Genomic DNA, 26629 nt, shown 5'->3' on the forward strand with positions numbered 1-26629 from the left:
CCCACCCGTACAATATAATGTGAAGAATGAGTTTATCTTCTGTCCCTCTCTCATCTGCAAACTTCAATGACCCGGGGTTTGGGGACATCTACTGGCCGGAAGCAGAACTGCAACAGTTCGGAACAAATTGCTGAAACCGGACAATGTGCAGTGTGAGCGTGTTTGTGATTGGTGGCAGATATTAAATCTGATTGGTTTCTTCAGATATCCAGTCAGAGAGTTACAGTTAATAATTATCGTGACTTCACTCCCATGACCCAATCACAATCATTGCCTTCCCCCATCCCTCATTACCATAGGGCTGTGGGGCTGCCCATTTAATCCGAGCTCGGAGCGGATTTGGGTCATTTCTGGGTCTGAAATTGAGTTTGAAAATGCCTGAGGACAAGAAAGCAGCTCCCAAGAAGGGCGCCAAGAAAACCTTGAGTAAAGCACCAGCCAAGGGCGGCAAGAAGCGGAGAAAGTCGAGGAAGGAGAGTTACTCCATCTACGTCTACAAAGTGATGAAGCAGGTTCACCCCGACACCGGCATCTCCTCCAAGGCCATGAGCATCATGAACTCCTTTGTGAACGATATTTTCGAGCGCATCGCGGGTGAGGCTTCCCGCCTGGCCCATTATAATAAACGGGCGACCATCAGCTCCCGGGAGATCCAGACCGCCGTGCGCCTGCTGCTGCCCGGGGAACTGGCCAAGCACGCCGTGTCGGAAGGGACAAAGGCGGTGACCAAGTACACCAGCTCCAAGTAAAACTGCACAATGTACTGAAAAAAAACAAACACAAAGGCTCTTTTAAGAGCCACCCACAGTCTCTCTGAAGACGCTGTACCGACACCTCTGTATGGAATCATTTTACTGTCGATAGTTTGATACTAACTGTCTCTCTATAACTCTTGTGCTTTTGTAATTTCTCTTGAAATCTGGAAGATTCTCATAATCACAGCCCGGTTTAATCTGTGTGTCGCTTTTTTATTTCGTCCCAATAACCAAAAACATGTCCCTGATCCTCTCATTCCCGTTCATATTCCGCCACTTCCCCGCATCTGCCCCTTCAGAGCCGTTTTTAGGCGGTGGATTAGACTTCAGTCATTTCATTCTCCTTTTCACGCTTGTTTGTTCATTATTCGGGAATATCACTTTCAGAACCGCAATCCTTTGTAAAACAGCAGCCCTGAAAGGGACTTCACACCGAGTACAGAATAGTCTAAAGGCTCTGTCACAGTTCGACTTCTTACACCAGGAGTCTCGGCTCCGGTTTCGATCGCGCTGCAGCTCCTGTGAACAGGGATCAATCCACAATCTGTGGTTTGTTACTTTTACAAAGATTGAGCTGGAATCTGTCCCGTTACAAAATGGGACTTTATTCCCGCCGGATTGAAAGCGAACGGTGAAAGAAGCCGGATTTTAACCGGATTGTAAAATACTCTGGAAGTTGTGACGGGAAATGTGGAATAACAGAGTAAAAGGAGAGAGATTTTTAAATCTTTGTCTTTACGCGACATTATTTACTAAATCCGCTTCTTGTGTTACAAATATATTGGCGGGCTTTTCAAATTTCAAAAAAACGGTTCAGTTCGGTATTTTCCGCCTTTTCTCAATACCAGCTATTGATTGGTGAATAAAACAGCACTCTGATTGGTCTGTGCGTTCAACCAATGAGATTGAGAACAGATGGACCAATCACAATTTCCCCCACTGTTCTCCTCCAGAAGGTATAAGAAGGGCGAGTGCGGGAGGATTTCTTCATTCTTTGTGATAGTGTTTGTGAGATTGTGGAAATGTCTGGAAGAGGAAAAACCGGCGGTAAAGCTCGGGCCAAGGCCAAGTCTCGCTCATCCCGGGCCGGACTGCAGTTCCCTGTGGGCCGTGTTCACAGGCACCTGCGAAAGGGGAACTACGCTGAACGTGTGGGTGCCGGAGCCCCGGTCTATCTGGCTGCTGTGCTCGAGTATCTGACGGCTGAAATCCTCGAGCTGGCCGGCAACGCGGCCCGGGACAACAAGAAGACCCGCATCATCCCCAGACACCTGCAGCTGGCCATCCGCAACGACGAGGAGCTCAACAAGCTGCTGGGACGGGTGACCATCGCTCAGGGTGGGGTGCTGCCTAATATCCAGGCCGTGCTGCTGCCGAAGAAAACCAGCACTGTGAGCTCCAAGAGCAAGTAAAGCGGCCAAGATTTAATCTGATAACCCAAAGGCTCTTTTCAGAGCCACCCACTGTATCTATGAAAGGGCTGGTTACTATCTGTAGGGTCAGGAATTAATTTCATAAGGACTTGATTCCGATTCTGGAAACGAACAATAATTTCTAAAATACAAATGATCCATATCGGTCTGTTGCAGTACTCGCTTCCGGACCGCAGATGTCGCCAACCTCCAATTGATTGAAATTTGCAGTTTGTCTGGTCAATGAGACAAAATACCAGAACCGTCAGAATTGTTAACTGGGCGGGTGGGATAGAGAAATACCAGGGTCGCTTATTATCACAGTTCCGTCGTCGGATAACACAGGCTCAGTCTGTTATTTTACCCAGATTTGTACAAGAGATGCTGACTCATGTGCTGTTTATTGTATCAGCGATTGCTGAATTAAGAATGTGAGTGAAATTTGTGTTTGGATGTGAGTGAGGTATTTATTCTGTCCATGTCCGTCTGAAATGAGCTGCCCCACTTTATACATTTCCCATTTAAGCAAATTTCTCACGGCCCTGCCATTTCAACCCAGGAGATCACAGCTCTTTCCATCGCCGATTTGGTGGCTCTGAAAAGAGCCTTTGTTGCACTTGGTGCTGAAGCCGGGTCGGGTTTAGGCGCGCTCCCCGCGGATGCGGCGGGCCAGCTGGATGTCTTTGGGCATGATGGTGACTCGCTTGGCGTGGATGGCGCACAGGTTGGTGTCCTCAAACAGCCCCACCAGGTAAGCCTCGCTGGCCTCCTGCAGGGCCATGACGGCCGAGCTCTGGAAGCGCAGGTCTGTCTTGAAGTCCTGAGCGATCTCTCGCACCAGGCGCTGGAAGGGCAGTTTGCGGATCAGCAGCTCGGTGGATTTCTGGTAGCGGCGGATCTCCCTCAGAGCCACAGTGCCGGGTCTGTAGCGATGAGGCTTCTTCACTCCGCCCGTGGCTGGAGCACTCTTCCTGGCCGCTTTGGTCGCCAACTGTTTGCGAGGAGCTTTCCCGCCGGTCGATTTACGCGCTGTCTGCTTGGTCCTGGCCATTTTCTGCACAGATCTCAACACAACCTGAGACACAAAGACTGTTAATACGGACTGCGCTCTGGGGCCGCCTTATAAAGGGTCTAAGGGGATCCGCCCCTGGCCTCTGATTGGCTTCAGTCCCACACCCAGTCAGGGAGGGATCGCCCCTGGACGATGATTGATCCGAGCTCTGTCAGTCAGACCGAAACGGCGGGAGATATTGGGCCCCAATTGGCTGAGCTGAAATTAATCTTCAATTTCAAAAAGCCCGCCAATTTCAGAGCATCAAATAACAGTTTCAAGAAAATCTCATTTCCTTCCAGCAATTTAAGAATCTCTCTCTTTATAATCTCAATTATTTCCTACTCGTCAGCTCAAACCTCAGGCTGTTTCACATTCCGGTCCTGATCTGTCTGTAAACGGGCGGGAATAAAGCCCCGGTCATTGTTTTCCGTAACGAGACAAAGTCCAGCTTCAATTTCAAAAATCCCGCCAGTTCCGGCCCGGTGAACCGCTCCTCAAACGACACAGCGGGAGAGGGAGTGAGGCGGGATTTTACTCTGAGCGGAGAATGTAATGTCTGGGGAAAGATTCTGTATCACCGCCTGTTCATTTATACCGTGAAACCGGAAATTCCGCTCCTTCTCTCGGGATGGCCGAGAACCCCGGCCGTTGTTTCTGATCTCCCTGTACCGAGTGTTGGGGAATCTCCCCATACTAATTAAATATCAGAAACTAATTCCCCATCCCGAGATCATTCCTCTCCCCGTTCCCAGGTCAGTGCTCTCTCTGTGAGGCGGTGGGCGGCTCTTAGAAGAGCCTTTGTTTTGTGTCCGGTTTGAAAGGGTCGAGTTGTTCAGCCGCCGAATCCATAAAGAGTGCGGCCCTGCCGTTTCAGAGCGTACACCACATCCATGGCAGTGACCGTCTTGCGCTTGGCGTGTTCAGTGTTGGTGACCGCGTCCCTGATCACATTCTCCAGGAAAACCTTCAACACCCCGCGGGTTTCCTCGTAGATCAGACCCGAGATCCGCTTGACACCGCCACGGCGAGCCAGGCGGCGGTGGCTGGTTTGGTGATCCCCTGGATGTTATCACGAAGCACTTTACGGTGGCGCTTTGCTCCGCCTTTACCCAGTCCTTTGCCTCCTTTACCTCTGAGATGCCGGTGATGGACTGGGGTTTGACAATTGTAAACAATTTTACAACACCAAGTTATAGTCCAGCAATTTTATTTTAAACTCACAAGCTTTCGGAGACTTCCTCCTTCCTCAGGTAAATGTTTCAGGAGCTCCTTGAAGCCGACGCATTTATACATATAGAGCAATACATGGTGTTTACAGAATGCCCCTGCAACTGCCCGTTGCCAAGGCAATCACCGTGTTCAGACAGAGAGGTGTCACCTTTACCTCTGCCAGACATGATGAATCTTCACTCCAATCGCTGCTGACTGAATAGCGAACGTATGCTGGTTCCGTTTTTATACAGCCTGCCCCGACCTGACTGAAACAGACACAGGGGTGAGAGAGGGAGGGGAGGAGACAGAGTGAGATATTAAACAGAGAGGGGAGGAGACAGAGTGAGAGATCAAACAGAGAGGGGAGGAGAGTCAGAGTGACGGACAGAGCGGAGAGCGGCCTCTGATCTTCCAGCTCCACCTCCAGCTTTCTCCACCCGCCAATTTCAAACAGTTTCTCGATAATAGAACCGAAACACAGCGCTCCGCACAAACCCTTACAGACTCGGGCTTCATATTCAAGGATTCCCAGAAACCAGGAGCTTTTAAATGAGCCCCGTTACAATTAACAGTCAGTAATATTCCTGCCTAAATACAGTCCCTTCTTTAACAAGTCAACCCGCCTCCATCGATTTTAGTCCCAGACCCGATTCGATCTCCCCACACATCCCCTCCCAGACGGGTTCAGCAGTTTACAAACACTTTATTCCAGCTGATTTGGAGAATCTCATGTGTTGGGGTTTGAATTGTGATAGCGGCGGATCTCCGCCAGTTTTACCCTGTCACCGACTCTCGCCCTGAATCTGTGAGAATAAATGAACTGGGACTGGAGCCGAACACACGCCAGTTCCAGTGAGGCCCGGCCCGGACATCCCATTCTCTCTATTTTATTTCAGACAGTGGGGGTGGGGCGAGAATAGCGAATGTCAGCGAGGCACCAGGACCCTGGGTTTATTTGAAATGATTTCTATCTGAAATCTGAGCCCGGCCCCGGGACAGGAATCATCTGATTCCGGGATCAGCTCTTTTCTGAGAGACGTGGGTGGCTCTGAGAAGAGCCGTTGGGTTCAGATGGTCACAAGTTGCACTTGATTTTTTACTTCTTTTTGCCCGCTGCTTTCTTAGGCTTTGCTGACTTCGGCTTGGGCTTGGCCCTCGGTTTTTCCACCTTCTTCGCCTTCGCCTTCACTGTCTTGGGGGTCTTGGGCTTCTTCGCCGCCGCTTTCTTCTTAATTGGTGATTTCGCCGCCTTTTTCGTGGTCGATTTCTTGACCGCTGGTTTCTTGGCCGTTAATTTCTTGACGGCTGTTTTTTTGGCCGCTGGTTTCTTTCCGGGAGATTTCTTGGTCACTTGTTTCTTCACCTTCTTTACCACTTTTGCCTGGGTTTCCTTCTTAGCGACTCTGAAGGAGCCCGAGGCGCCCGTGCCCTTGATCTGCACCAGGGAGCCTTTTTCCACATTTCTCTTGATACTTAATATGATCTGGGACCGGAGCTTCTCCACATCCAGGCCTTTGGTCGCCAGAACCTTCTTTATCGCGGCCAGGGATATCCCCTTGCGATCCTTGCACTCCGCCACAATCTTGAGGATCTGTTCTCCCAACGGGGGACCGGTGGTCTTGGGTCGGGGAACCGCGTTCTTCTTCTTCGGAGCCTTGGGTGGAGCGGCGGCGGCGGCAGGAGGTGCCGTTTCGGCGGCTGCAGTGTCTGTCATGTCCGGGACTCTGGAGAAAATCTCTCTGACAGTCAGAGCTGGGTCAGAAATGAAACGAGAGGCGGCGGCACAGAGCAACTTAAAGGCACAGAGCGGACGGGGCGGAGACATCCTGCTGTCAGCTCCCGGCCCCTCCAGCCTCTCTGTGTTTCTCTCTCCTCTTAAACTCCCCGATTCCAATTCAAATCGGGCACTCCAGAGTCCCAGACTAGCCCCTCCCCATCTCTAACACCGGTATGTTTGCTGTCGAAAAACTTTCACCGGAATTGAAAGCACCAGTTTCGATTCAAGCCCGTTTCATTGCTGCACTGATCGCGATCTCTCACCCAATCGCTGATATGATCTCCGTTTTTCGGCTGAAATCTTGAATTGAACAAAAACTTTACCTTAAATTTCCACTTCGGAACTCGGCAGGGGAGGAGGGCGATCCTTTGTCAGGGATTTTTTCAAATTTTACTCAGAATAGACTTGGAAATCCGGCGATGAGACCGGCCACACAAACACAGTGACATTAATCTAACCCGCCCGCCCCTTTAACACACTCTCTCTGACACAATGTTCACATCTTCACATTCACAGGACAAACTGTTGGCCAGATTGACAATTACGGGACAGGCTTTCCTCCCCGCTCGGCCTGTGCTGCAGATTCTCTGGGGCTCGTTGTCGTTTCCCAGCTCAGTAACTGTTAAACACTCTGAGGCCGGCGCTCCCCACAGTGTCTGGTCCCCAGATTCAGGGGCAGGAGCCAATCACAGCTGTGGATGTGATGATCCATATCTGGTTTTACAGGATTATATTATTCACACTCAGCAATATGTTTGGTTGAGACGATTATACAAATTATCCGCTCTGGGCTCCTCCAGTCTCTCTGTCTTTCTCTCCCTCCTCCTAAACTGACTGACAGACAACAGTAACTGGTGTCCTTTCAGTCCCATTCTCAACACCCAGAGACGGCCAGTTACTGAATAAATTCAACATTCATAGGCAGTCCAGTGTCAGACAGTTACAGGCTGTTTCTCTCCACCTTTCCTTACTGGACTGGAGACTGATAAATGCACCGTCAGACCGGCTCATACAGAATAGAAGGGACAGTGACCGTCTCACCAACAGCACCGGAGGTCTGTTCACAGGCACAGAATCAGTCTTTACCTTCCAACAGGGTGTTCATATTACGCTCAATAACACTATCCCGCTTTCATGTACAGCGCTGGAGATAGAGAAATACAGACGGACAGATAAAGAGACAGACAGAGACAGGCACACAGACAAAGTATCATTCTCACACTTCCTCTCAGTGTGTCCGTTTCACACTCAGCAAACAGTATCCCACCTTCGTGCACAGCGCCAGAGAGATACAGACAGGCAGAGTATCAGCCATACGCTTCCCATCAGTGTCTCTGTATCACGCTCAGCAGCAGTATTCCACCTTCATATGTTGTACAAAAGAGAGAGAGAAACTGACCTGCAATGTCCCGTTTTCACCCAGTAACAAATTGGAAAATTCTCCATTCCAATTGCCATTCCAAGCTGGAGTGACAGAAGATGCAGTCTCATCTCTCACTGATATTATTTCAGAGACAGACACATTATTAATCCCACTCTCAGGGACAGTGTCACGCATTTAACCCTCTCTTGCATGTTGTACCCTCTGCAATTTTGCAGCTCATGGCCCTTCTGCATTTCTCTCAGTGACCGAGATTTTCACTCCGATTGAAATAATCTGGGACTGTTGCCGTCAAATATTAATCCGACACGGTCCCAGCAAATACACCGACTCCCACTTTCCTCCCATGTTTCTCCAGGATGAAATCCTCTCATTTCGAGGATTTCATTTTCACATCGTTCACCTGACGAAGGAGGAAGCCTCCGAAAGCTTGTGAATTTAAAATAAAATTGCTGGACTATAACTTGGTGTTGTAAAATTGTTTACAATTCTCCAGGATTGGTTGGAGGAATCCGGCCTCCAGATACGGAGTCACAAGTTTCTTTATCAGTCACGGGACCAAGAATGAACAGAACCAATTGGCTCATTTCACAGCCGCCCACTTTATCTCTGAAAGACTCTTTTCCATCAAAAGATACCGAGAGAAACAGCAGGGATGGAAACATCTAGTTTAATAGTTAGAGATTGGAAAGTCAGCATCTGTTTCTGATTCTGGTGCCTGTTCCTGCACTGCCTGTGGACCCCATTCCCTCTGACCTTTCCCCCAGACCCACTTCCTTTGCTCAGACTCTGAAAAATTCCAATTGGGGAAAGTTTCCATCGATTTTTGTATTGGGAATTAAACCAGATATCTGCGCATGCGTGACTCAGCCCCGCCCCCAGCGCTGGTTGTTGGTGAGCAGAAGAGCGCATGCGCGCTCCCCTCCCCCAGCTCGGCCTGTGGGCGCCATTCCCTCAGTGAGCGGAAGAAGATGGTTTAAAACAGCCGGGAATGGCGAGATCACGGCCCCCGGGGGAAGGGAGCAAAGAGCAGCCTCGTTACAGCAGCTCATCGCTTCGGGACCGTGTCCGCAGATGGGCTCAGAGATCGGCATTGAGTCCGGGGGAAGGTCAGGGGGAGTCCGGGGGCTATTTGTAAGAGGCGGAGTGGATCAGGAACTGGTCCCGGAACATGGAGTGAGCGGGGGAAGGGAGAGGTCATTCTCGGGCTGTGTGTGTCCAGGGTGTGTCCAGGGTAAGGGAGACAGAATGGGAAGAACCTGCTATTTAAAATCATTGCTGCTTTCTCTCCCCAAACCAGTACTGAATGTTCCTGGTTTAGTTCCAGTCTCACCCTGTTACTGGACAGTGAACAGTCAGGATGTGGGGAGTTATACAAGCAGTATCTATTGCAGGCATCAGGTGAGAAGTGTGAAGGACACATTTTAAACAGCGGTTGTTTGGTTTGGGGTGAACGGCTCGTCCCATGGGAGAGGAGTTGAGAAACCTGACCTGTACAAAGGTCCCTGCCCCATCGGGTAGTCCCATTCACGGATCAGTGCAGGGGTTGTGTTGTGTCTGGATGTCACTAAATTGTTATAAAATCGTCCAACACACCGGGTGTGCAGAAGCTGAGTGCTGCAGTACTGCAGTGGAGTCAGACATTGACACTGTTTGTATCACTGGTTTTCATTTGTGGATATTCAAAATGATCATTAACAGAGATATTAAACTGATCACTTTTGTATTTTCTACCTCACCTGTTCCTGAGTGATAAGAGATAATTTTCTTTCCACAGGCAAATCCTTGAAGGATCCAGAATAAATGTAATGTTTCCTCCACCCGAGGCACTAGAAACAGTGCAGCCAGCTCCTTCTCACAAACAGTAATTACATTATCACACACACAGAGCACGGAGTCACAGACAGGTCATCAGTTCCACAGTCTCAGACAGCAGAAGTAGTCAGTACCACACTGATCCCAAGACCCAGAGACACATTTTCAATCCAACCATCAAACAGAGCAGGTGAAGTAGATACTGTTGCATTTCTCCCAAACTCAGTTCCGCTGACAGGGAAATACAAAAATCCCAGTCAAAATCACACTCTCAGATTGAAAGGCACTGTGTCAATCTCACAATTGGGCAACATTAAATACCAGATAGAAATCACACATGGTACCCGATTGAAAGGGACAGAATGAACCTCAATAATGTACCCCGAGATTCCAATTGAATACCACCCACAACTCACAAATGTGAGTTTAATACATGCAGTATCCATTCGATTAATGTATCATGAGGTACAAACTGCAGACATGTCCAAAACTCATGTAGAGTATCAGACTGAGAAATGTTCTGACAGTCGAACCTGAGAAACAAATGAGAAACCAGTTTATAATACACATAGTATGAGATGTAAAGACACAGTATCAATTCTATTAGTGCACACTGAGATACACATTACATACCAGTCCAAAAATCTCATACAATATTAGACTGAAAGGCGCAGTATCGATTACAATAGTACAGACTGAGCTGCACATTATATACCAATTCCAAAATCACTATATCAGTTTGAAATATATGTTATCATTCACAATAGTACACAAAGATATTGATTTAATAGTAGTCCAAAAAGCACACAAATTATCTGATTAAAAACCTCCAGCACCAAATCCTAAAGTATATCCATATTTACCAATTAAATGAAAAAACTATTTAAACATGAAGATATTAAAGCTGCAGTATTGAACACCATAATGTAATCTGAGACAATAATTATAGACAGATGCAGAATAAATCTCACACTCTTATGGTACCAATGTTGACAGAGAATGTATCCCAAACTCTCATAATGTACCAGAGACTGGCAGATAAAGTATGAATCCCACACTCACACAGCATCAGAGACTGTATATATCAAATGAATCGCAAACTCAAACACACTACTGACAAGATACACAATGAATCCCACACAGTATCACGGACTGAGAGATACAAAATGAATCTCTCAGTCACCTACATTAGTGCAGGCTGAGTTACAAATTAGGGACCAGTCCACAAATCTCAGTGTCAGATTGAAAGATACAGTATCAATTCCATTAGTGCAGACTGAGCTACATATTAATTACCAATACAAAAGACCAATGCAGATTCAGACTGAAATATACAGTATTCCATTTATGCAGACTGAGCAACACATTGTATATAAGTTCAACATGTCACCATGTCAGTTTGGAAGATACACTGTATCACAATTGTGTTCACATTGATGCAGATTTAATAGTAGCCAAAAAGTGCAGTGATTCTCTGATTATAATCTACAGCATCACATTTTAACGTATATAATTACCTACCACTTAAATACTGGGAAAAATTATTTATACATTTATGTATTAAAGATACAGGTTTGAATGCCATGCTGTGAAATGAGATACAAATTGGATACAGATAAAGAATGAATCTCATACTCAGATCCAGTGCCAGAGACTGACATATAGAATGAATCCCTCACTCACACAATGTACCACTGACTGACAGATACAGAATGAATCCCACACTCACATACAGTAGCACAGACTGACAGATACAGTATATATATCACTCATATACAGTATCAGAGATTGATGGAAATGGAATGAATGTCTCACTCACATACAGCACCAGACACTGACAGATATGGAATTAATCCCAAATTCACACACGGTGCCAGAGACTGACAGGAACAGAATGAATCTCATTCAGATACAGTACAAGGGGCTGACATATATAGAATGAATCCCACACTCACACAAAGTACCACAGGCTGACAGAATCAGAATGAATCACAAAGTACCACAGTCAGTCAAATACAGAATGAATCTCTAAGTCAAATCACTGCAGACTGAGTTACACATAACATGCCAGTCCAAAAATCTTAGTGTCAGATTGAAAGATAATGTATCAATTCCATTAGTGCAGACTGAGCCAAACATTATATAGCAGTCCAACACTGTCAGACCATATCAGACTCAAAGATACAACATCAATTCCATTAGCATGTACTGAGCTAAATGTTACACACCAGTCCAAAAATCTCATACAGTAACAGACTGATAGATACATTATCAATTCTATTAGTGCAGGCTGAGCTATATATTACATTCCAGTCCAAAAATCTCAGTGTCAGACTGAGATACAGAATTAATTCCATTATTATAGACTGAGCTACACATTATATACCAGTTAAATAATTTCACCATGGAGAGATTGAAAGGTACATTATCATTCACAACAGAGTTCAGAGATGAAGATGTAATACACTCACAAACATTGTTTGATTAAAGAAAATCCAAAAGTGTATCAATATTTACAAATTAAACACTTGATAAAAAACGGCATATACTTTAAAGTATTAAAGATATAGTTTCAAATACAATAATATAAACTGAAATAAGAACACAGAATGAATCCAGACTTGCACATTGTCTCAGAGACTGAATTATAGAATAAAACCCAGACTGAGATAAATTGGCTGAGACTGACAGATACAGAATGTATCCTAAACTCATATACAGTATCAGAGACTGACAGATACAGAATAAAGCCCACATTCACATGCAGCACCAGAGACAGACAGAAACAGAATGAATCCCACACTCACACACAGTACCAGAGACAGACAGAAACAGAATGAATCCCACACTCACACACAGTACCAAAGGCAGACAGATACAGAATAAACCCCATACTCATGTGCAGTACCAGATACAGACAGGTACAGAATAAACCCCACACTTATATACAGTATTAGAGACTGAAAAATACAGAATAAACCGCACACTCATATACAGCACCAGAGACAGACAGAAGCAGAATAAACCTGCCACTCGCATACAGTACCCGTTACAGACAGATACAGAATAAACCCCACACACGTACAGTACCACAGACTGACAGGCACAGAATGAATCCCACACGCACACACAGTACCAGAGACTGACAGATACAGAATAACCCTCACATTCATATACAGTACCAGAAACAGACAAATAAAGAATAAACCCCACACTCATTTGCAGTACCAGAGACAGACAGATACAGAATGAATCCCAAATTCACACACAGTACCAGAGACTGACAGATACAGAATGAATCCCAAATTCACACAAGGTACCAGAGACTGACATACACTGAATAAACCCCACACTCACATGCAGCACCAGAGACTGACAGATACAGTATGTACCCCCCACTCATTTGCAGCTCAAGAGACTGACAGATACAGAATAAATCACACACTCATATACAGTACCAGAGACTGACAGATACAGAATAAACCCCAAACACATCTACAGTATCAGAGACACAAAATTACAGAATAAACCCCACACTGACACACAGTTCCAGAGACTGACAGATACAGAATAAACCTCACACTCATGTACAGTATCAGAGACTGACTTATACAGAATGAATCTTATACTCACACACAGTACCAGAGACTGACAGATACAGAATAAAGCCCAACCTCATATACTGTACCAGAGACAGATAAATACAAAATAAACAGCAAACACATCTACAGTATCGGAGATAGACAGACAGAGAATAAACCCCACACTCACGCACAGTACCAGAGACAGACACAGAATAAAAGCTACACTCACACACAGTACCAGTGACAGACAGATACAGAATAAAACCTACACTCACACACAGTACCAGAGCCTGATAGATACAGAATGAATCCCACACTCACACACAGTACCAGAGACAGACAGGCACACAATAAACCCCACACTCACACACAGTACCAGAGAGTGAAAAATACAGAATAAACACCAAAGTCTTGTACAGGATCAGAGACTGACAGATACAGAATAAACCCCACAATCATGTAAAGTGCCAGGAAAAATTGTTTGGTTAGTGAGTGTCTGTAAATGAAGGAAACATGTTGTCTGGTAAGGAAGTGTCGATGCATGAAGGAAAAACGGTGAAGGGTCAGGGAATATCTATAAATGAAAGAGAAATGGTGACAGGTCAGGGATTGTCTATAAATGAAGGTGAAATGGTGACGGGTGACGGAGTGTCTATAAAGGAGGGAGAAATGGTGACAGATGAGGCAGAGTCTGTAAATGATGGAGAAATGGTGACTTGTCAGAGGGTGTCTGTAAATGAAGGCGAAATGGTGACTGGTCAGGGGGTGTCTGTAAATAAAGGAGGAATGGTGATTGGTCAGGGGGTGTCTGCAAATGAAGGAGAAATGGTGACTGGTCAGGGGGTGTCTGTAAATGAAGGAGGAACGGTGACTGGTGCGGGAGTGTCTGTAACTGAAGGCGAAATGGTGACTGGTCAGGGGGTGTCTGTAAATGAAGGAGAAATGGTGACTGGTCAGGGGGTGTCTGTAAATGAAGGAGAAATGGTGACTGGTCAGGGGGTGTCTGTAAATGAAGGCGAAATGGTGACTGTCAGGGAGAGTCTGTAAATGAAGGAGGAACGGTGATTGGTCCGGGGGTGTCTGTAAATGAAGGAGGAACGGTGATTGGTCCGGGAGTGTCTGTCAATGCAGGAGAGTTGTTGACAGGTCGGGTAGTGTCGACATCTGAAGGACAAAAAGTGATGGTTCAGGGTGTGTCTATTAATGAAGGGACATGCTGACGGGTCAGGGAGAGTTTGCAAATGAAGGAGAAATGCTGAAGGGTCAGGGAGCGTCTATAAATGTAGGAGAAATTGTGTTTGATCAGGGAGTGTCTGAAAATGAAGGAGAAATTGTGATAGGTCAAGGAAAATCTTTAAATGAAGGAGAAATGGTGACTGGTCAGGGAGAGTCTGTCGCCAAAATTGGGAGATATCACAGATGGACGGCATACAGGCAGCTATAGGGAGGGACATTGTGTGGAAATGAGGGGCAGAGCATATACACACAGCCAGAGTCAGCATATCCAGGAGGAGAGGGGAATCAGTGAGTGTAGAACTGAATCCAACCAGAGTCAGCAACTTCAGGGGAGGAGAGGGAGGGGAACCAGTGAGTGTAGAACTGAACCCAGTCAGAGTCAGCACCTTCAGGGGAGGAGAGGGAGGGGAACCACTGAGTGTAGAACTGAACCCAGTCACAGTCGGGATCTTCAGGAGAGAGAGAAAACTTAAATAGAAGGAAAAATGTTGGAGGTTGTTAGCGTGGATTTTGGAGTCTGGTTCTATAGTTTTATCAGTTCGTTATGAAATGTCCTTTGTATTCCCAGACTGTCAGCCAGTTCTGGAATGTACAAACTCAACACTTTTAACTGTCTTTCCCACAGTCACAGAATCCATTTTATTTAATAGTGTCCCTTTGTTTAATAGAATCCATTTTGTTTAATAGTGTCCATTTTATTAGTAGTCAAGCGTTATATTTAAGCTTTTAATTAAGGTTAGTCTAATCTACACAAAGCGCATTTCAGTGTGGTTTTAGGGTAAATACCACTGTCGTGTACCCATTAGTCACTTCATCGTTGCCTTTAATTCAACAGTCCAAAATCCACGCTAACAGATGACATCTGCAGTACATATGGTAACTGGATTTTGGAACAGACACGAGAGAACCTAGCCCAGATACAGGCAGGGGAAGTACCCTTATGAATAACGAATCAACAAACTGAGGGTGAGCCTGACCTGTGGGCATGATGGAGTTGGTACCTCCAAGTGGCTGTTACCAAACAAGAACATCACCCCTTGCCAATTCAGGGCAATGGTGTGAGTGTACCCCACTCAAGTGGAGTGTAAACCTGACGGAGGAAGGCTCCTAGGGTTGGTACTAGTAATAGTGGTAATGGCACCCGAAACCCAAGGACGAGAGGTGTAACAAGAATATTGGGGTAATGAAGGACGGAATGCACATATCCCATCACAATATGTTACCATATGCTGAAAAAAAAATATTTAAAGGGAATTTGGCTGGAACAAAATTAAAGGTATGTGTTACTGGACATGCTGTCACTGTATGTCCACATAGTGGTGGACACAGCCCAGAAGCACAGGGTGGGATAATTTACAACAGAAATGCGTATGTGCCGCCTCAACAGCCGAATAGCATAAAGATAGGGCACTTTGCACCCAAAATCTGTAACATGTAACCTGAGAGTTACGGGTTAGGCATACGCACAGAACATCACGGAAGTTAAATACCCGAAAGGCTGTGTATTAAATGCCCGACCAATGTTGCATGGACGTTGTTAGTATTGGTCTCTATGATTATTAAGCCATAATCATGACCAACAGGGGGATCTGTTAGCGTGGATTTTGGACTGTTGAATTAAAGGCAACGATGAAGTGACTGATGGGTACACGACAGTGGTATTTACCCTAAAACCACACTGAAATGCGCTTTGTGTAGATTAGACTAACCTTAATTAAAGGCTTAAATATAACGCTTGACTACTAATAAAATGGACACTATTAAACAAAATGGATTCTATTAAACAAAGGGACACTATTAAACAAAATGGATTCTGTGACTGTGGGAAAGACAGTTAAAAGTGTTGAGTTTGTACATTCCAGAACTGGCTTACAGTCTGGGAATACAAAGGACATTTCACAACGAACTGATAAAACTATAGAACCAGACTGCATGAAACAAAGGCATGCTGTCTTAAGGTGATAATAGTTGTTCGGACTTAATTGGTTAATGCGTAAGCAGTCCGTTGTTGCTATGCGGACTTAATTGGTTAATGTGTAAACTGTCCGTTGTTGCTGTGCGGACTTAATTGGTTAATGTGTGTAATCAAGATTAATGATGTAAAAGCTACTGAAATCTGTATTTCAAAGGTATAAAAAAGCATGACAACCATTTTAAAGTTGAGAAGGTATCTGCGTGCATTGCGGAATGTCCATTCTTCTCCCAAAGCTTTGTCCAATAAACTGCATGTTGAATCTTTAAGTCTGACTCCGAGTGATGATTTTTCCCACAACAGAGGTGGTGCGATGGGTTTGGGTTTCAGCAGAGGGAGGAGGGTGAGTGTGTGGGACGGGGATTTACAGTCTGGGGGAATGAGCGGGAAGAATGTTCCACAGGAACTGGAATTGCCTGTTCTGAATTTCTATCCTGTATTCACAGTGAGGACTTTTGTTATCTCCTTTTACAGGGTATTACAAGGGGAGGATTTGCAGACGAAAAATTCAAACCAAACATCACGTCAAGATCTGACTCCATTCACCAGCACCTGAAGATTATCGGCCTTAAAATACAGGAGAAATATTGATCTGTTCTATCTGTGGAAAAAATTTCAAACATCACTGTGACTGGAATAGCAGCGAGACACACACACCCGATTGAGAGTGTTCCAGTGCACTGACTGTGGGAAGAGCTTTCACCAGTTACACAGCCTGAAGAAACATCACACCATTCACAGTGGGGAGAAACGAGACACGTGTTCTCTGTGCAGACGAGACTTCTACTGATCTCCAACGTGGAGAGAGAGAAGGACACCCGCACCATGGAGAAACCGTGGAAATGTGGGGACTGTGGGAGGGGATTCAGTTACTCATCCCGGCTGGAAACACATCGACGCAGACACACTGGAGAGAGGCCGTTCACCTGCTCCGTGTGTGGGAGCGGATTCACTCAGTCATCCCACCTCACTGAACATCAACTTGTTCACACTGATAAGAGACTTTTTAAATGTTCTGTCTGTGAGAAGAGCTTTAAAAGAAAAAGTGATCTGCTGACACACCAACGCACTCACACTGGGGAGACGCCGTTCACCTGCACTAAGTGCGGGAAGGGATTCACTCAGTCATCCAACCTGCTGACACACCAGCGAATTCACACTGGGGAGAGGCCGTTCACCTGCTCCGTGTGTGGGAGCGGATTCACTCAATCTTCCCACCTCATTGAACATCACCTTGTTCACACTGATAAGAGACTTTTTAAATGCTCTGTCTGTGAGAAAAGCTTTAAAAGAAAAAGTGATCTGCTGACACACCAACGCACTCACACTGGGGAGAGGCCGTTCACCTGCTCTGTGTGTGGGAAGGGATTCACTCGGTCATCCAGTCTACTGACACACCAGCGAGTTCACAGTGGGGAGAGGCTGTTCACCTGCTCCGTGTGTGGGAAGAGTTTCACTCGATCATCCCACCTGCTGAGATATCAGCAAGTTCACACTGGGGAGAGGCCATTCACCTGCTTCATATGTGGGAAGGGATTCGCTCAGTCATCCACCCTGCTTACACACCAGCGAGTTCACACAGGGCAGAGGCCGTTCACCTGCTTCATATGTGGGAAGAGATTCACTCAGTCATCCACCCTGCTGACACACCAGCGAGTTCACACTGGGGAGAGGCCATTCACCTGCTCCGTGTGTGGGAAGGAATTCACTTGTTCATCCGGCCTCATTGAACACCAACTTGTTCACACTGATAAGAGATCCTTTAAATGTTCTAACTGTGAGAAGAGCTTTAAAAGAACTTGGGATCTGCTGAGACATGAACGTATTCACACTGCTGAGAGGCCGATCACCTGCTCCGTGTGTGGGATGGGATTCACTCAGTCTTCCCACCTGCTGAGTCACCAGCGAGTTCACATGTGACTGCAGGGGTTGGATTCTGCTGTTATTGCTGATGTTAATCACATCCAGGACTGAACCATGTTCATTCTGACAGTTGGGATTTGTTTCTGATGTTAAACTCCAGCCCAGTTAAAGGGATTATGAATATTCTGTACAATTGTCAAATTAATCAGCTTTCTTTTAAACACAGTGTGTCCAGTCCTTGATATCTTGATGATAAGAGAAGCAGTTTGAGGACTCATGATGAAGTGAGTGGAATCCATCTTAGAACTGAGTTCCTCCACCATTTTAAAAGATGGATCGACAAATGTCCAACTCTGACAGGACAGAAAATTCTATTATATCACACGGTCCACTTCAATCAGGCTGAGCAGATTTCCACTACCCTTGTGTGGGAAAGAGTTTCCTGATTTCAATCCAAGACACCCGAGCTCTAAATTTAAGTTTATGTCCTCTTGTTCTGGATTCACCGACGAGAGAAAATAGTTTCTATTTCTACCCTATCGAATCCCTTTATAATTTTAAATATCTGGATCAGATCACCCCTCAACTTTCTAAACTCAAGGGAATGCAAACCAAGTTGATGCAACTGGTCCTTATAATTGAACCCTTCAAGCCCCAGTGTCATTCTGGTGAATTTGCACTGTACCCCCTCCAAGGTCAATATATCCAATATGTCCCAGCACTGACTATGTGTATAACAGGACTGAGTGTCCCAGCACTGACTGTGTGGAAAACAGGACTGAGTGTCCCAGCACTGACTGTGTGTATAACAGGACTGAGTGTCCCAAAATTGACTGTGTGTATAACAGGACTGAGTGTCCCAGCACTGACTGTGTGTATAACAGGATTGAGTGTCCCAGCACTGACTGTGCGTATAACAGGATTGATTGTCCCAGCACTGACCGTGTGTATAACAGGACTGAATGTCCCAGCGCTGACTGTGTGTATAACAGGACTTAGTGTCCCAGCATTGATTGTGTGTATAACAGGACTTAGTGTCCCAGCATTGATTTTGTGTATAACAGGACTGAATGTCCCAGCACTGACTGTATGTATAAAAGGACTGACTGTCCCAGCACTGACTGTATGTATAACAGGACTGAGTGTCCCAGCACTGACTGTGTGTGTAAAAGGACTGACTTTCCCAGCACTGACTGTGTGTAGAACATGACTGAGTGTCCCAGCACTGACTGTGCGTAGAACAGGATTGAGTGTCCCAGCACTGACTGTGTGGAACAGGATTGAGTGTCCCAGCACTGACTGTGTGGAACAGGATTGAGTGTCCCAGCACTGACTGTGTGGAACAGGATTGAGTGTCCCAGCACTGACTGTGTGTATAAGAGGACTGAGTGTCCCAGCACTGACTCTGTGGAACAGGATTGAGTGTCCCAGCACTGACTGTGTGTATAAGAGGACTGAGTGTCCCAGCACTGACTCTGTGGAACAGGATTGAGTGTCCCAGCACTGACTGTTTGTATTGACAGGACTGAGTGTCCCAGCACTGACTGTGTGTATAAGAGGACTGAGTGTCCCAGCACTGACTGTGTGTATTGACAGGATTGAGTGTCCCAGCACTGACTGTGTATAACAGGACTGAGTGTCCCAGCACTGACTCTGTGCATAATAGGACTGAGTGTCCCAGCACTGACTGTGTGTATAAGAGGACTGAGTGTCCCAGCACTGACTGTGTGGAACAGGATTGAATGTCCCAGCACTGACTGTGTGTATTGACAGGACTGAGTGTCCCAGCACTGACTGTGTATAACAGGACTGAGTGTCCCAGCACTGACTGTGTGGAAAACAGAACTGAGTGTCCCAGCACTGACTGTGTGGAAAACAGAACTGAGTGTCCCAGCACTGACTGTGTTCATAGCAGGACAGGGTGTCCCAGCACTGAATGTATGTCCAACAGGACTGAGTGTCCCAGCACTGACTGTGTGGAAAACAGAACTGAGTGTCCCAGCACTGACTGTGTTGATAGCAGGACAGGGTGTCCCAGCACTGAATGTGTGTACAACAGGACTGAGTGTCCCAGCACTGACTGTGTGTATAACAGGATTGAGTGTCCCAGCACTGACTGTGTGTATAACAGGACTGAATGTCCCAGCGCTGACTGTGTGTATAACAGGACTTAGTGTCCCAGCAGTGATTGTGTGTATAACAGGACTGAATGTCCCAGCACTGACTGTATGTATAAAAGGACTGACTGTCCCAGCACTGACTGTATGTATAACAGGACTGAGTGTCCAAGCACTGACTGTGTGTGTAAAAGGACTGACTTTCCCAGCACTGACTGTGTGTATAACATGACTGAGTGTCCCAGCACTGACTGTGCGTAGAACAGGATTGAGTGTCCCAGCACTGACTGTGTGGAACAGGATTGAGTGTCCCAGCACTGACTGTGCGTAGAACAGGATTGAGTGTCCCAGCACTGACTGTGTGGAACAGGATTGAGTGTCCCAGCACTGACTGTGTGTATTGACAGGACTGAGTGTCCCAGCACTGACTGTGTGTATAAGAGGACTGAGTGTCCCAGCACTGATTGTGTGGAACAGGATTGAGTGTCCCAGCACTGACTGTGTGTATTGACAGGACTGAGTGTCCCAGCACTGACTGTGTATAACAGGACTGAGTGTCCCAGCACTGACTCTGTGTATAACAGGACTGAGTGTCCCAGCACTGACTGTGTGTATTGACAGGACTGAGTGTCCCAGCACTGACTCTGTGTATAACAGGACTGAGTGTCCCAGCACTGATTGTGTTGATAGCAGGACAGGGTGTCCTAGCACTGACTGTGTGTATAACAGGACTGAGTGTCCCAGCACTGACTGTGCGTATAACAGGATTGAGTGTCCCAGCACTGACTGTGCGCAGAGTGTAGATGGTGTGTGGGAGGAGATAAATGGGTGGGTTCGATTCCATGATCGGTTGGAGTGACATGGGGTTGTCGGTGGAGAATAAATCGGTTGGAGGAGGTTCCAGAGATATGGAGAGGATTTGAAAACGAGGACGAGGGTCTTAAAATCGAAGCTTTGTCGGACCGGGTGCCAATGTAGTAACACATGAACAGAAACTTACGGTTCACTGCCCGGCAGACAGGTGGGGAAGACATTGATGTCCGCGGGGGAACAGTCAGGGTCACAGCAGCAGTTGAGGTCGCAGACTCCGCCAGTCAGGTCACAGGTACAAATGGGAACGGCTGGAACAAGACACACAGTGAGATCTCACAACAGAGCACGGACGCTCTCAAAGACCACCTCCCTCCCTTGTCTGAATCCACGATCACCGTCTTCACCATCTCCCAAAATCAATCTGCAGACTTATCCTCCCACTGCTTTCCACTCACCGAATTACAGCTTCCAGATACCCAGCACAACCCACATAATAAATAATAATAATTATGTGGAGAGAATAGAGAAGCTGGGATTACTCTCTTTGGAGCAGAGAAGGTTCAGGGGAGATTTACCAGAATGGTCCCGGGGATGAGAGACTTCAGTTACCGGGAGAGACTGGAGAAGCTGGGATTGTTCTCCTCAGAGCAGAGACGGTTAAGGGGAGATTTAATAGAGGGGTTGAAAATGAGGAGGGGTTTTGATGGAGTCGATGGGGAGAAACTGTTGCCACTGGCGGGAGGGTCGGTAACCAGAGGACACAGATTGAAGGGAATTGGGAAAAGAGCCAGAGGGAGATGAGGAGAATGTTTTTCGGCAGCGAGTTGTTCTGATCTGGAATTCACTGCCTGAAAGGGCGGTGGGAGCAGATTCAATAATAACTTTCAAAAGGGAATCGGGTCAATCCTTGAAGGGGGGAAATTTGCGGGACGGTGGGGAAAGAGCAGGGGGGAGTGGGACTAATGGGATCGCTCTTTCACAGGGCCGGCACAGGCGCGATGGGCCGAGCGGCCTCTTTCACAGAGCCGGCACAGGCGCGATGGGCCGAGCGGCCTCTTTCACAGGGCCGGCACAGGCGCGATGGGCCGAGCGGCCTCTCTCTGTGCTGTTTGATTCTCGTTCACTTTTGGGCTCCGACCCACGGCCCGTTTGACGGGGAGGCGGGAGAGTGACTCCCCCCCGAGCCCAGCTCGACACCGGGCGCTGCCAGAGTGGAGATTCACGGGGCCCGCAGGAGGCCCCGAGTAACTTCCCCCGTCTCCCCACCCTCCCCTCTCAGGCCACTCCCGGGTGCGGGCCCTCCCTCTGTCGGCCTCGCCCCCGCCCACAGCACCGCCCGCCCGCCGTCATCTTCCCGGCGCCGGCCTGTTGCTGAGGGAACGCGTCACAAGAAACGCGCGGCGCATGTGCGGCATCCCACTGGCCCGAGCGGCAGATACGCCTCGTGACGTCAGCGCGCAAAGGTGAGTGACGCTTCAGAGTGTCACGTGGTGGAAGGTGTCAGCCCAGGAGTCGGGGGGAGGAGAGAGCTGTCAATCAAAGGGCCCGGATTCAGCACTCACTGCGCACAGGGTTTGGAGAATTTGTTTAAAATGCAAAATGTGCAAGAATGAAATAAAATTAGAAATGCAGCAAAAAAGGGGAAAAAAAACTGCAAATACAATAATCTGAATTTAAAACAGAAATGTCTAAACTCACATAAGGCTGATGGTCTGGATCCTCCTGCCAATATTCGTCGTCTCTCCCTGGGGCATAGGATGAGCAGAATGCTTGAATGTACTTTTTTTAATGCATGATGTGGAGATGCCGGTGATGGACTGGGGTTGACAATTGTAAACAATTTTACAACACCAAGTTATAGTCCAGCAATTTTATTTGAAATTCACAAGCTTTCGGAGGCTTCCTCCTTCCTCAGGTGAACGTTCACCACAACATGTGCATTAGTTTTTAGTGATTGCTGTACCTGGACACCTAAACTCCTTTGCTCCTCTACATTCCCTAGTTTCCCACCATGAAGAAAATTCTCCCATTTCTCACTTGGTGCCAAGTGAATGTACAGAAGGCCGGTATTTATGCTCTACATGAGCCTCCTGTCCCCCTTCTTCATCTAACCCTATCAGCATATCTTTCTATTCCTTGGGATATGACAGCCTTGAAATTGGGATCTTCAATGTTGTTTTTGATACATGTGCACTAGATTTCCAATCTTCGCCATCCAATAATAACAGACTTTTACTGATTGGTGTACCTGGACACCAAAGCCCCTTTGCTCCTCGACAGTCCCCATTGATGCTCTTTGTATTACTCCCCGCATCTTTACAGTCTGGCAGTGTTTACTCTCTTCACTGTCCAATAACAACAGAGATGGCAAGACTGGAACTTTTTTTTCAAAATATAGTTTATTTCATAAAATTTATGGATGCACACAGTTCAATGTAAATATCACAGTTACAATTCAAAATAATCAATACAGATCGTGCACACTACGATTCATTTTTTACAATTCAACACACAGTATATATTTTCTAAGACATGATGTACAATACAAGGTGAAATAGCCTTACACAGTGGCCTTTCCCCATAGAGCCTTTGCCTAGGCCGCACCTCGCTTCAGTGTGTCCCACTGCTGTCGGGGGTGCACCCCTCTTCTACTCCATTGTATAGGGATCCTGTCTAGATGGAGGGGGGTGATCACCTTTTGCCCGAATACATGGATCCATTCGCCCACATTCATGTTCGTGTTTGGCAAACACTGTCTGATGTCTTTCACAAACCTGTAGAAGCTTGGGGTCAGAGACGTAGGGGGTAATTTCACCTTCACTGCTTGGACGGCAAACTGACGGAGCAGAAATTAAAATCGGGCCGGTTCTTTCAGCGGGGGGTTGGGGGGGGTGATCCGCTCCACCAGTTCAGCCCCCAGCGATGGTGAAAATTTCCCTCCACGTGTTGTGAACCGGTGCAGTTTGAGACAATGGACCAACTTGTGGGCTTCGAAGATTGATATTAGGGCGGAGGTCAGGAAAAGTGTGGCCGATTTTAACTATCCCCGCCTGGCGGAAATGGGGTGGTAGAGGCGAGTAAATGTTGTCAGGTCACTTACCGCCCCTTTAACGTTGGAGTTCCTGCCTCCACCACCGTGGGTCGGGTCCTGAGAAGAGCGGCCGGAGCAACACCCACCTGTTTCCGGGTCAGACCACGTGTAATATGTAAATCAGAGTATTGTGACGTATCTGGGACAGTATTTAAATTTGGTGACGAATGGGAGGAGGAGCCGCCCTATCGATGGGCATTGAGTGATCCAGAACACTGAGAAGTTTATTTTTAACCTATATTTTTTGGAGTAAGGATGAGCCGGAGAGCTTTCCCTTGGCCTGCTGAGGCCGTGAGAAATCTCCCGCCCCCTGATCATCTCATAAATGTATCAGGAGGTTTCCTTATAGATCTGTGTAACCAGGCCCAGCCTCATGTCCCATTAAACTCCCTGCACTGAGTAAACATTGCTGCACAGCAGCTCAGAGAGGAAACGATCTTCGGAACTCCCCACTGGAGTTTGAAATTACATTAATATTTTACCAGTTAGTAACGGTCCGGGTGGTGGTCCATTATTATTCTGTTCTGGTCAAAACAAATGTCCCAATGAACAGGACGCTGTCTGACACTGACAGCTCACCCTCAGTCCATCCCACCGGGCAGTCTGTATGATGGGAAATAATCATCAATCGAAAAGGAGGATTTGATTTTATTCATTTCAAGATTAAATATTTAATATTGAAATCATATTATTTCCAGACTAATAACAGCAAATAATTTCATGTTAGAATCACATCTTGTATCATTTCACAAACACCGCATTTGTCGGGTAAAATATAATTCCTGTCTGCTTTTTTCCAAATTTATTTAAAGTATTCGATTGATATCAGTTACTTTAGTGAACTCATTGATGTCAATAGATAGTAAAATCAGGCGCGGTGAATAACGGGCGCCCGATCCGCTACCGCCCGTCTTAGGCCACCGCCAAACGTGAAACTCTAATTGACTCTAATTGACTTTTTATTTAATTTCGGATGTAAAGTCTTCAGACGTTTCTATGATTTAACTAATGTAACAATTAGATTCAGTGGGTATTTCAGCCCGTTCTTCAGCTCCTCTCTGAATTTCGTCTGGGTCACAGCATAAATACACGTGTTGGTGCAGGAACTGAGAAGTTGAAGCATGAATCCGGCTGACTCAATGTCACTGACCGTATAGAACTGGGCGTTTGTTATCCGCAGAGATATAAAATAAAAAACTTCTGCGCTCCATAACAATATAAAACTGCCTGATATACTGAAGAGTAAAACGATGGATTTCCTTCGGTTCTCCATCTCTGGATCCTTGTGATTCTCTCCATTGCTGCGGCCCCGGAGTCCCCTGCGGACTCTGCTGGCCGCTAAAATGTGCCTGGCGGTGAGAACATTGAACAGTAAAATCAGAATGAATGGGAGACAAGGAGTTAACACAAGATTAAACAAGTCAAACACAGCAAATGTGGGTGAAGTGAAAAAGGTCGGTTTAAAGACACAACCCCGGGGTACATTGTCCATTATATATTCCGGGCCAATTACAAAGTACCCGGGAATGTTCAGTAAACAGCTCAGCGCACTCACCACCCCGATAACAACAGCCGCCGTTTTCTCGGTGCAATATTTTGTTTTCAGCTTCTGACAACAAATGGCCACAAATCGATCAAAGGTGAAAACCACTGTAAACCAGACAGAGGCCACTGTGACTGCAAAACTCAGGTTGAGAATGAAACGACACACGGGGGTAATGGTCAAGAATGAAACTGGGAAATAAATCTCAACAATGCGCCACATTATGACATCAGTGATAACGACCAGGAGATCGGCCGCCGCCATTCCCACCAGGTAGCGAGTGATACATTTGGAGAGTCCGCACTTTCCTCGGGACAGGATCACAATCGCCACCAAGTTAACTGAAAGAGAGAGAAACGGAAGCAAAGAAATTACTGATCAGACCTGGAGACAAAGCAGCAGTTTGACAGGATCTGGGGTGAAATTTCCAGCTTTGTTGCTGCATCAAACGGTGGAAACTGATTCACTGACTTGGGCAGCGCTTTTGGACAGAAAAGAAGTTTTTAAACACAATTATCAATAATGCATTGGGAAATTGATACAGAACGTGAATATAATGAGCACCGGATCGACTGGAATGGCCGAGTGAGGGGGCAGTGCCGGTGGGGAAGGGAGAAGGGGCTGTCATGTTCGGGAATCCAACGGGCAAAGTTCGGATTTGGCTCCAGAGGGACGGGAAAGTGAGCGAGGGCCGGAAAGGTGAGGGGACAGGGAGAGCTGCTGTTGGGTTTGTTGCTGTGGTTGAAGAGAGCCGACAGGGGCTGGCACAAAACGGGAAAGACCGAGATCCGCGGCGGTGTTTTTGAGGCTTTGAATCGGATTGGAAGAGGCAGCTGGAGGCCGAGCCAGTGAGAGAGAGGGAGGGATACGAGGAAAAGGACATGTTGGAGGTGGAGTGGAGTGAGGAGCAGATGGTTTGGGAAAGGGGATAAACAGAAGTAACGGATGAGGAGACAGAGGATTCAATACAGTGGGAGGAGAGGCTGGGATTCACAGGGAGAGAC

General features: G+C 46.7%; 1 protein-coding gene across 1 annotated transcript in view; it reads left to right on the forward strand.

Annotated features, from left to right (window-relative positions):
* Window positions 1-26629, forward strand: part of LOC137316793 (zinc finger protein 850-like) — a 512000-nt gene that overhangs the window by 125295 nt on the left and 360076 nt on the right. The window contains exon 3 of the mRNA XM_067980634.1: window positions 16673-18039. Coding sequence (XP_067836735.1) covers window positions 17024-18039 — 1016 coding nt within the window. The 5' untranslated portion in view covers window positions 16673-17023. The remainder of the gene's footprint in view (window positions 1-16672; window positions 18040-26629) is intronic.

The sequence above is a fragment of the Heptranchias perlo genome, unplaced genomic scaffold (genome assembly GCF_035084215.1).
Source record: "Heptranchias perlo isolate sHepPer1 unplaced genomic scaffold, sHepPer1.hap1 HAP1_SCAFFOLD_60, whole genome shotgun sequence".
NCBI classification, from domain to species: domain Eukaryota; kingdom Metazoa; phylum Chordata; class Chondrichthyes; order Hexanchiformes; family Hexanchidae; genus Heptranchias; species Heptranchias perlo.